Source organism: Natrix helvetica (assembly GCF_964273705.1).
Source record: "Natrix helvetica genome assembly, chromosome: 2".
Taxonomy (NCBI): Eukaryota; Metazoa; Chordata; class Lepidosauria; order Squamata; family Natricidae; genus Natrix; species Natrix helvetica.
In genome coordinates, this window is record NC_138552.1 from 220483633 (window position 1) to 220496208 (window position 12576).

At 45.2% G+C, this 12576-nt stretch overlaps 1 protein-coding gene across 1 annotated transcript in view; it reads left to right on the forward strand.

Annotated features, from left to right (window-relative positions):
- TBCE (tubulin folding cofactor E) overlaps positions 1–12576 on the forward strand; it is a 30739-nt gene that overhangs the window by 1801 nt on the left and 16362 nt on the right. Inside the window, exons 3-4 of the mRNA XM_081943169.1 lie at positions 4282–4366; positions 11992–12183. Coding sequence (XP_081799295.1) covers positions 4282–4366; positions 11992–12183 — 277 coding nt within the window. The remainder of the gene's footprint in view (positions 1–4281; positions 4367–11991; positions 12184–12576) is intronic.

The window sequence follows — 12576 nt, forward strand, 5'->3', positions numbered from 1 at the left end:
CCCGGAATGCAGGGACTTGTAAAGCCAAGTGAATGTGTAGAGGCAGCATGTTCCATAGTTTAGGGGCTACTAATAAAATGGTTACTTTGAATTCCTTCTAGAGTTTATTATTTATTAATTAAATTTATATAATAGTCCGTCTCACCAACAGCACCTTTGGGCAGCGCACAACAATCAGATGAAAACAACAAATGTTTAAAATGTATATAAAAATCATATTGGTACATATTGCAAAAGCCAAAAATAAACGCTAAGAGAGGATAAAAACAGCCACTTTAACAATGGAGTTATCTAAGCAAGTCTTTCTGCCTGGGAAGTATAGGCCTAATAACATAGGCAGGTCTTGAGGGCTCTTCAGAATATCAAAAGAGTTGAACCTGAACTAGTATGGGCGGGGGGGGGGGGTTGATAAGGTAGGCATCATGGGAGAGAAGACATGTCTCTTGAGACTCATCAAATATAGCTCTCTAGTCAATGAAACCCTCAGCATGACTACTGTGCCAGGTCTAATGGAGTGGACTTACATAAGTGGGAAGAGGTAGTCCCTCAGATAGTCCAGTCCTATGCATGAAGTGCTTTAAATGTTAAAACCAGCAGCTTGAATTGAAATCACGTGCCAACTGGCAACCAATGCAGCTCATGGATTAGAGGTGTAGCATGCACTGTTCTAGGAACACACATAACTGCCTGCACTACTGTGTTCTGTACTAGCTGAAGCTTCAAGGGCATCTTCATGTGGAGCACATTGCAATTGTCCAATCTGAAGTCATACTACTGTATGACTGTAAGCAGGGCCTGTCCATCCAGGAACAGGTATAACTGGTGCACAAAACAAAGCTGTGCAAAGACCCTTGTAGTTTTATTTGCTACCTGTTCATCAGGCAGGAGTTGTGACTCTAGAAGGGCTCTCAGATTGCGCACTGGGTCTGTCTGGAGTAGTATGACTCCATCCAAAGATGGTATCTTGGAATCAGTGGACCCCAAAATGCAAATCTATTCATCTTGCCAGGGTTCAGCTAAAGCCTGTTGTTGCCCACCCAGACCCTCACTGCCTCCAGATGCCAGGATAAGATATTCACAGCATTGCATAACTCACCAGGGATGAAGATATATAATCAGATTATAAACTCTTCCGGCAACGTCTTGTAGATGTTAAGAGCAGAGAAAGCCCAAACCCTGTAACATCACCACATAGTAGAGGTCGAAGGCAGAACCTCTCCTTGATGCTTATAACTCCATCCTTCCCATGCCAGAGGTCATCTAAACATGCGGCCAATGCCACTTCTGTCCCATGCCCAGGTCTGTCTCCTGATTGAAAAGGATCAAAATAATCTGCTTTCTCCAAAGCCCTCTAAATCTGTTTCATGACCACCTTCCCTACCAACTTCACCAAGAAAGGGAGGTGAGATACTGGACAAAAAGTATCTAGTATAGTAGGATTCTGCAATGCCTTTTGGGGGGTGGAGGACAAACCACAACCTGTTTAAGAGGTAATGGAACAAAGAAAAATTAACTACTGTCAGAAGCCATTCACACAACACTCCTCAGGCCACTGTGACAAGCCAGGAGGGGCCTGGATCTAAAGAACAGGTGGTTGAGCTCATAATCCTGATGATTCTATCCATTTCCTCAAGTGTCACAAGTCTGAACCATTCCCAAATAACCAGGCAAGATTCCTCCCTAGGAATCTCCTCGAGACCTGTAACAAATTTAAGCAACTTAGTATTTAAGCAACTTTATCTGACAGGTACTATGCAAATTCCTCTGCCTGCCCCTGTAGGAAGTTCTCTAAGCTCCCTTGTCCAGGAGGATCCATGCCACCCAAAACAGCTGCAGGTTTGCAATCTCCAGATGCAATAAGGGCAGAGAAATACTGGTGCTTCATCATTCTTACCACCACAACATACACTCTAACCCGTATTCACTTGAGCTCATCCTTTATTGAGCACCCATAATACTCTAGGGCATGATCCAGCCAAGACAAAGGAGAGCCCTCCCAATTTCAGATCACATTGCCACTGCTTCAACAGGAACACCAGATCCAAAGTGTGACCACTATCCCAAGTTGGACTCTGGATGACCTGAGATAGGCCTTGGAAGCCATCTCAGTCTATTCCCATGGAAGGAAGATTAAAGTCCCCCTGAAACATAAATCTGGAGAATTCTATTGCCAACCCAGAAACAGAGTCCAGGAACTCAGGCAGGGAGTTCCCAGATGATTCCCAGCATTCCCAGATGATCCCTAGAGCCCAACTTAATGATCAGGGGTTCCACAAGTGGGGACAAGTGGAACAATGTCTCTGAAAACTAAGAGATTCCCTGGTGACAATCACCACATCCCCCACCCCCTGCTGTAGAGTCTGGGTTGATATCACACTTGAAACTCAGACAAATTTCAGGAAGGGAAACTCCCTCTTCTGTACCCAGGTAGGTCTTGGTAATCGTGCCTTCTCATCTACAGTCAAATCACGGATAAGTGGGGTTATAAACTGACACGGCATTTAGTAGTATCAACAAGAGATTAAGATCAGTGAAGGTTCATTGAGAGAGCATTGGGGCTGAGAACTGAGTTGGAACTTGGAGCTGTTAACAAAACAATGCATCCATGGTTTCTGATAGTGATCCCCTTGATGTCTCCTACCATATTTCTCCATGCCCATCACCATCATAGTACTTGGGGCCGCCTCCGTTCCCCAAATAGTAACTCTATCCCATTATCCAAGACCTTTAGGTCCCAGGCCTGGGAACCCACCTACTGTCCTTGCCAAGTATCCTTGGGAGGCAAAGCCAGCTACCCCAAGGCACTTACCTCCACCAGGTCTCTGTGCAGGGTACCCAGCAATCACTTCCCCACAAGCTCTCTGTACATATATCACACACCCATGCATGCACACACACACTTTGTTGCTTCCATCAGTGGGCAGAGGCTCACTTCCTCCTTCACCTTTATCAAATCTTCCTCCAGCTCTCACCCAGAGGAAGGAATCAACATTCTCATACCCACTAGTATCCAAGGGCATCCCTCTCCTTTTGCTTCCACTAGTTGTGAGAGGTTTTCCTCCTATTCACTACCACCAGATCTAAATCTGATCTTCACCCAAAGGAAGGAGAGAAAGAGAGAGTTACTCAGACAGCAGTGGGAAGCCCCAAGTCCAGCTCTTAAATATTTATCTATTAACTCCCCCCCAAACCTGGGGTCCCTTCAACACCATACTCCATAGAAACAGCCAGGCAGTCCAACATGCACCCACCCCAGGCTGCATGATAAGACATTTTCCTCTGGGAAATAGCCTGAGCAGTTGTCCAGCCCAAATACGTCCCTGCAGTAATGGATGCCTCAGGAATAGTCAGGCCAGTCTGAGAATGTGAGAAATGCCATGGCCTAATTTTGAAGTTACCCAGTTCCCAAGCATGGCAAATGTGGTTGGCATGGCAGGCATGGTTAGCGTTTCAAAACAGCAAGTACTTCAGACCTCTCCCAGTTCTCCCACTGAGAAAATCTAGATTGGGCCAGGGAGTCTAATCCAACAGTTTAACCTCCCTGCATGTGAATATCAATCCTGCATCCCACATGCACACAGCAAACAGAAAACAAAGCTCCCATAAAATCACAAGGACAGAAATTCTGACGCTTCTGTTCCCTCTACCATCTTAACTAGAAGCTGCATAAACTAAATCAGTCTTCTTTTTGACATGCTTTACTGCCAGAGGTTTCCTTTCCAACTTTTTCTACTTTGAATTCAGATACAGATGTGTTAGTGTAAATGCTTCTTTTGCTTGCTTACAGATTGGTATAGTTGAATTAATAGCTTAAAAATACAGCAGTCACCATAAACCGTTTTTTTAAAAAATGACTTACCCTTGTGCTCATCAAAGTAGAGGCTAGAATTATGAATCACACAACCTGTTAACGCTTTGAAAAAGGACTTTGAGTCTTCATACTATGTTTTTAATGAAAAGAAGTCTTCAATGAATCTGAAAGTGTATTTCAATTTAATAAACACTATAGAAATGCAGCAATACCACAGCAGATAATAAAGTAATCTGAAGTAAAATAAATGATAAATGTTTTATACGTTTGGGATAGCTAAACTTTTTAAAAATTAGAAGTAGCCCTTCTGTCAATATAAAAGTAATTTCATAAGGAAGAGGCAGACTAGGCAATTTTGAGCACAGAGAGAACAGATCAGATCACCTGAGTCGCTATTAAGACCTTAAATAGTTTTATTGATGAACCATTTTGAAAGCTGCATTATAAATCATTGATTTTTATAATATTAGGAATTTGGCTTGGAGTTGAATGGGACAACCATGAAAGAGGAAAACATAATGGTAGCCATGAAGGAATACAGTATTTCGAATGCAGGTGAGTTAATTCTAAAACACTATTTCCCTTTTCAACAAATAAATAGCATGTGCAAATTATAAATGAATCAGGCAATAAGATTAATATTTTCCTTTGACTCTTAATAATAATATCTGGCAATCAATAACTTGAATGCATTGTATTTTTGTACCAGTTAGTCTTAGGAATGTAGGTGTTTATTACCTTAACTGAATCTTCTTGGAAATTATCAGCAACTGCCTGATTTATTTGAATTATTGGGGAATCAAACAATGTATTTAAGAAAAGTATCTGTAATTTGTTTTTTATTGCCCCCCTCCCATGCCAAATATTTCAAGTTTAATTTTGCTTTTTCCTCTTTTGATTATGGGGCTTTTAGAGCTTTGAAGATTGTTTTATAAAATAATGCTGAATATCACTCTGTCACATGCACAGAATACCCCAAAATATACTATTACTAAGCAGTAGATTAATTATACAAATAAGTACATATTTACAAATTCTCCTATTCGCAAACGTTTACCTCGTTTCCCCAAAAATAAGACCATCCCGGATAATAAGCTCAATTGGGCTTTTGAGCGCATGCGCTAAAATAAGCCCTCCCCAAAAAATAAGCCCTCCCCAAAAATATTGCAACACAGCAGCAACCATGAAGTGACCACACTCGCTGCCTCCTGCACCTCAAAAATAATAAGATCTCCCCCAAAATAAGGTCAAGTGCTTATTTTGGGGGTCAAAATAAAATACAATCCTGTCTTATTTTCGGGAAAACACAGTATTTGTAATCTCAAATCAATATTCATGAAGCCTTCCTGGTACCTGTGGAGAATAGAAAAAATTATGAATTACAATTCTGTGCATGTCTTCTTTTATATTGGTAATCTTGCTGGTTAAAATGACCCCTGAGCCTAATGTTCTGAATGCAAGGAGACTGTGGTGAGCCTTAAGAGAAAATATGCATGCTAGATAGGCTTTCTTCAAGTATGACTTACATTGCTATTGGCCATGAGTTCAGTATTCATGATTTAGCAATACAATATATCCAGAAAAAGGAGGAGCAAATTTGCCAATCTGTATATGAAACCACAACAGAAACTACCAAATTAACTTCTGTAATGTGAGGAAAGGATTGAAAGATAGCTAAATTTGTAGATTCATGAGATCATGATCAATTTTTTTTTTAAAAAGAGTAGGCCGCAAAGTTGTGAAGCTTAAAGCCAGAGATGTTTACAGCCACATTACGCACTTCAAGGACAATGCTCTTACTGTTGTGGCCCAGCAGCGGGCCTGCTGAGCTGTTGGTGGACTCTGACAGCGATGACCATTATGGGACTGCTCTGGAGGATGAGGAAGACTCTAGAGGGTGTTTGGAGTCAGAGCAGGGATTAGAGAGGCCTATTGGCCACCAGGTGGCATCTGAGTCAGGGAGCAGTGAGGAGGAACAGAGGGACGTTGTCCCTGATGTACATGTGCGTAGAGCTGAGAGAAGAAGGGAGCAGCTGTGGAGAAGACGTCATAGAAGGAAATAGGGACAGCTGGCTACGGTTGTGGCCCCTCCCAAAGAGTTTATAGGTGGAGCGACGGGAGGGGAATCTTTTCAGGAAACAACAGTCCATTTGACTAGCCGTTGAGAAAGCATTCCATAAGTCTAATCTTGGTTTCTTGAAGATAGCGTTCTAGGCTCCTAGCCAAGAGGTGGTTTTATCTCTGTAATTAGTTGTGCAGACAGCCAAGACTATGTCTGCATATTCATTAGAATCATGGGACAGAACACTTATCCTTCTTGGCTAGTGCCAGCTAGTTTGCACATTTCAAAAGGTGATACAGGTAGTCCTCAACTTACAATCACAACGGAGTCTGGAATTTTGGTCATAATTCTTTGATGTCATTAAGAGGGTAACCATATAATGACTCAATTTTACAGTTGCATCATGGCTTTCCAAGACAGCATTGTTAAGTAGTCACGTGGGTCATTATGCAGAATCTGGAGTGCCTCAAGGGGGGGGGGAGTCCTTGGGAGTCCCAGTGCAGGCTAAGTGCAAGTTAGAGAAAAGGAAAGAAGCTGTAGCTGCCCCAGACTGATCCAGCAGTGCAGTGAAAAGGTGTCACACCCAGGAAGCAGAAAACTCTTGGGAAAACATAAAACACAGTGGGATAAGAAATCAGTTACCCTGACAAGGCTAAAAACCAGAAAGTCTTCCCACAGAGCACGAAGCAATTGCTCTACTAGAAGCTCCAGATGCCTGGGAGGCTCCAAGCCACAAACCCCCACAAAGTCCCGAATAGTTGGGAAGTTCCAGCTCATCTGCCCTGCAGCACACCAGCTGACCTTCACCATTTTCTTCCTCCCATTAAACTGTCCAGCCTGATCCTTTACAAGGAAGAAGATTATTGATATGCGCTTACTCAGAATTCATGATTTCACAGAACATTAGCACTGTAAATAATATGAATTTATTGTACTAGTGTTTTTGTGTTTAACTACTGTGGCCCAGATTGTAGAATGCAAATATAGCAGCTAAAATAGAACTTTTAAAACATTTGTATTCCTCCCAACTGTTTCAAGACTATCGGAAACAAATCAGCCCTGATTTGGTCCATATCTGGAACATCATAATGGGGCCCAGGGAGGCAGTGGGGTTTGCTGATTGTATACTTGGCTCCTCGCTATACGTCAGCAGCCCTGCCCGAGCTCCTTGATCTGATCTCGGAGACGGCGGTGGAGATCCCCAAACTTTTAGTTATGGGGGACTTCAACCTGCCGTCGACGGGAGCAGCATCCGAGGTAGCTCGGGAGTTCATGGCTTCCATGACAGCCATGGGCCTGACCCAACTAATTCAGGGCCCCACACACGAAGGTGGTCACACACTGGACCTTGTTTTTGTATCTGAGCAGTGGACGAGTGATCTGGGAATAGGGGATTTAGATATTACCCCCCTGTCATGGTCAGATCACTCATGTCTCCGGCTAGACTTCCCTGGCGCTACCCCCCACCGCGAGGAGGCAGAGCCAGTTCGTCCAAGCTGGTACCGCCCCAAGCGCCTGATGGAACCAGATAGGTTCCAGACGGAGCTTGGGCCATTACCTGTAGCCCTGACCCGCGCTCGGTCGGAGGACCTAGTGGCCGCCTGGAATAGGGCGACGGCTGGTGCCTTGGACCGGGTTGCGCCTTTGCGACCTCTCCTATGGCAGCGACTCACCCGGGCACCTTGGTATACCGAGGAGCTCAGGGTGATGAAGCGCCATAGAAGACGTCTAGAGAGCAGGTGGAGGTCCTCACGCTCCGAGTCTGACCGAACACAGGTAAGAGCCTATTTACAGACCTACCTTGTGGCACTGAGAGCGGCCAAACGTAGACATTGTGCCGCTCTTATTGCGTCTGCGGATAACCGCCCTGCCACCCTGTTTAGGGTGACCCGCTCCCTCTTGGTTCAGGAGATGCGGGGGGCACCCTTACAGGGAAGAGCAGAGGAGTTTGGAGAATATCTACAGAACAAAGTCGCTCAGATCCGAAGCGGATGGGCCCCCTCCAGTGGTCTGGACGGGCCGTCAACAGCGAGTCTTGTGAATCCACTCTGGGAGGAGTTTGACTCTGTTGCCCCCGAGGATTTGGACAGGTTGCGTGGACGGCTGCGACCCACCACATGTTCATTGGACCCATGTCCCTCCTGGTTGGTACTGGCATCCTGGGAGGTGACACGAGGCTGGCTTCTGGGCCTGGTGAATGCCTCGTTGGGGGAGGGATCCTTACCATCTGCCTTGAAAGAGGCGGTGGTGAGGCCCTTACTCAAGAGGTCTTCGCTTGACCCAACGGAGCTAGCTAATTATTGTCCAGTCTCTAACCTTCCCTTTCTGGCGAAGGTTGTTGAGAATGTGGTGGCGCAGCAATTTCTTTTTTTTTTTTTTATAATAAAATTTTATTGGTTTTTCAACATTTATAGGGAAAAGAGTAAATGGACAGGTATACAAATTTTGGCAGTTGCAAAATGTGAAAGGCGCCCCTCCCTCCATACCCATAGTATACATTTATATATAATGCATTGGTATATAAATGATTACAATCAGCATATTAGTTCTATTACTAAATTCAATCAGATTAAACATTACAGTATAAAATCCAAATATAATTCCATTATCACTTTCGGTCAGTTTATAATAATATGATTTTCTTGTTTATTTTTGTGATCTGAGTCTTCTTGCTATTGCCCCATCTCCCTCCACTGGCAGAGCTCTGGCCCCTCCCGTGTCCTGCGTGTCCGTTGTAATGTCTGGTGTTTTCTCTAGGAGTGTTTTATTTTTTTCCATAAAGGCCTGCGCCTCTATGGGTGCATTGATTCTGATTCTTGTCTCCTCCCAGAATATCAGCATACCTTCAGGCATCAACCATCTAAACCACACCCCTTTCTGGTATAATTTATTCGCTAATTGCGAATAATTCTTCCTTTTTTCTCTAATCTTCTTAGGGATCTGCTTCAGAATGGTTATCTCCATATCATGATATGTCAATGCTTGCCCCCTTTGTACACCCAGAATTTCATCTCTTGTGCTTTTTCTAAGAAATTTAATATGAACCTCCCTGGGTACATTGTGTGTTCTAGCATAAGCTGAGTTCACTCTATAAACCAGGTCTATGTCCCACCCCATCTGTTGTTTTTCTTTGTGTGTGTAGTCAGCCAGGATGTTTGTCATGATGTCCCTTATGTTTTCCCCATCTTCTTCTATAACATTTTGAAATCTAAGATAATAGGACATTCTCTCAAATTCTAATTTCATCTGTTGGATGTCAAGATCTTTGTTCCCTTTCTGCACAGCTTCCACCACCCCCCTCACCTCCTCCACCCCCCCTTCCACAAGATTCAGTCTTTGTGAGTTCTTATAAATTTGGGCTTGATTTTCTTTAATTTCATCTTTCATTTCCCTTAGCTGTTTCTTGATTTCCTCCTGGCCCTGTAAAATTTGTTGAAGCATTTGTTGAAAGTCGATCTCTGTAGTCTTAGGTTGCATCAGTTCTGTTATCTTTGACTGTGTGGCTGGACTGGATGTTGCAGATGTTGGAGCAGACGTGGCAAAGCCAGGTTTTCCAGGAGGTGGTCTTTTGGATGCCATCCTTTATAACGTTAGAAGTTCAGTCCATATATAAGATAAACAGTTAGAAAAGAAGGGTAGCCAGGTGAGTTCCGGGAGCAGAAGAACCAGGCAGAAGAGAATCTCTCTAATAAGTCTGGCAATAGATAGAAAGTTTCCCCTAGAAAGTTCAAAAAGTACCAATCCACAAGAGTTTCCTCTGGGAGAAACGGAGACAAAGACCGGAAGCCTGAATTTTAAAGGTGGAGTCAGGTTTCACAGTTCATAAAGACAACGGAAGTGTGCCATCTTGCCCTGCCAGTTTTGGGCACAGAGGCATAACAAAGTTTTTAAAAAAGTTCCAAAAGTCCTCAAATCACAGTAATATATAAAATTAAATTGAAAAGAAAATCATCTCAACCTGGGTGAGGCTTCATTCGTTGGCTCTCCCCCCTCCTCCTCCCCCGGGGGCTGAGAGCAAAATTGTTCCTCGCCGCTTGTCCAAGGGGGGGGGGAAACCCCCTCCCTCCAGCCGCGCCTCCAAATTGCTCCGAAAGTTGTTTTAAAGAAAGCTGAATAATTCTTCGTGCAGAATAGGGAGTGAAGGAAGAAGCAACCTCACCGCACCGCAGCTGCTTCCTTCTATTGTTGCATTCTCCAGACGGCTTTAGCGAGGCGCGAGGCGCAGAAACGCAAAGCGCCCTCCGATCTTGCTCCCCGGTGCCTTGGGCGCGCGAGAGACCTCCCGCCGGCCGCCGCCGCTGCAGGAGTCCTCCGCGATGCCGCCCCTCCAGCAGGACCCCTCTGCGGGGTTTCCTGTGCCCCCCAAGGAGTGGGGAAGCCCACCGGGGAGCCGGAACGGGCAAAGAGCTGCCCGTCGCCGCCGCCGGCGGAACCGGAACTCCGGCGCAGCAATTTCCACGTCACCTTGATGAATCCGACTATCTAGACCCACGCCAGTCCGGCTTCCGACCCGGACACAGCACAGAGACAGCCTTGGTCGCGTTGGTCGATGATCTCTGGAGGGCCAGAGATAGAGGTTATTCCTCTATCCTGGTCCTATTAGACCTCTCAGCGGCTTTTGATACCATCGACCATGGTATCCTACTGCGCCGGCTGGAGGGGATGGGAGTCGGAGGCACCGTTTTGCGGTGGTTCGGCTCCTACCTCTCTGGCCGGATGCAATATGTGTTGACGGGGGGGCAGAGATCGACCCTGAGGCCACTCTCTTGTGGAGTGCCGCAGGGGTCGGTCCTCTCGCCCCTTCTGTTCAATACATATGTGAAGCCGCTGGGCGAGATCATCCGTGGTTTTGGGGTTGAATACCATCTGTATGCTGACGACACTCAGCTGTACATTTCAACCCCGAGCCACCCCAACGAGGCTGTTGAAGTGATGTCCCGGTGTTTGGAAGCCGTCGGGGTCTGGATGGGGGACAACAGACTCAAACTCAACCCCTCCAAGACTGAGTGGCTGTGGCTACCGGCGCCTCGGTTCAGCCAGCTGACCCCATCGCTGGCCATAAGGGGCGAGCAATTGCCCCCTGTGGAACGGGCGCGCAATTTGGGCGTCCTCCTAGATGCCCGGCTGTCAATGGATGACCATGTGGCAGCCGTGGCAAGGGGGGCGTTCCACCAGGTTCGCCTGGTGCGCCAATTGCGCCCCCTTCTGGATCGGGATGCCCTACACACAGTCACTCATGCGCTGGTGACGTCTCGCCTAGACTACTGTAACGCTCTCTACATGGGGCTTCCCTTGGGACGCGCCCGGAGACTGCAGCTAGTCCAGAACGCGGCTGCGCGGGTTGTCATGGGGAGCTCTAGATACTCCCATGTAACACCACTCCTGCGCGAGCTGCACTGGCTACCTGTAGTTTTTCGGGTGCGTTTCAAGGTCCTGATTACCATCTTTAAAGCGCTCCATGGCACAGGACCTAGTTACTTGCGGGATCGCATCCTCCCACATACATCCCTGCGGCCAATCCGCTCTCACAGGGAGGGGCTTCTCCAGGTGCCGTCCACTAGGCAATGCCAGCGGGCGGCGCCAAGGAGTAGGGCCTTCTCTGTGATGGGCCCAACCCTCTGGAATGACCTCCCCCCCGATATCAGAACCACCACAAACTTCCGCTCCTTCCGACAATAATTGAAGACTCACCTGTTTCGATTAGCTGGCCTGGCATAATTATAATTCTGACAACTGTTACCTCCTGGAAACATATTCTTACCTGGTTATTTATAGGGTACGGTTTTAAATTTAACTGATTTTAGGGTTTTTACAACCATATTTATATTCTTCCGTACAGTTCTTTTAAATTTTTAACCTCCTCCTTATGTGTATTTATATCTGTATTTATATTTGTATTTGATACTTGTTGTTTGTTGTGTGGACTGTACACCGCCCCGAGTCCTTTTCGGGAGAGGCGGCGGTCTAGAAATTCGAAGAAAATAAAAAAAATAAAAAAAAATAAATCAACTAAAACACATGCATTTTTTATTCAGGAACGGGTCATCTGGAACCATCTGTTTCTCGAACAAGATGTTTTAAAACTGCTTTTAAACAACTGTTGTCACTTTCCTTCCAGGCATCCTACAGGTGGATCCTTTATCCGCCCAAACAAGGCAAATTTTGGAGTAGATTTCCTTTCTGCTGTTAAGGAGCAGTATGGAGTGAATGAAAATGAGCACAATCCGGAGAGTGAAACAGGACTGCCATTGGTATTTGGAAGGAAAACTGTAGAAACAGTTGGATTTGATTCCATTAAGAAAAAACAAAAGCAAGTACAGTTCCTCTGAAAATTAGCAGCATCATGTTGAATGTATTTCTAAACTATTGGAATGTTATTGATGCTACTAACACATTCATATGTTTATATCACATTCCTTATTAGAATTCTTGCCCTTGTGCAACTTTTCTACAATTTTACTGTATTATTTTTTAGATTTATCCTGTAGCTGTTTAGTTGTTATATGCATTGTAGCATGTTCTCTCTCAGAAAATACTCTGTTATACTGGTGCTGTGTCTTTGGTGCTGCAGAACAGTAGCATAAAAGACTCATCTGAGAAGAGCTCCTATTGCTCCTACTGCTTTGGCAGTAGGCAGGATTTCAGCAGGCCTTTGATTAGAAAATCTTGGTAATTGATCTTGAAATATTAATATCTTTATCTT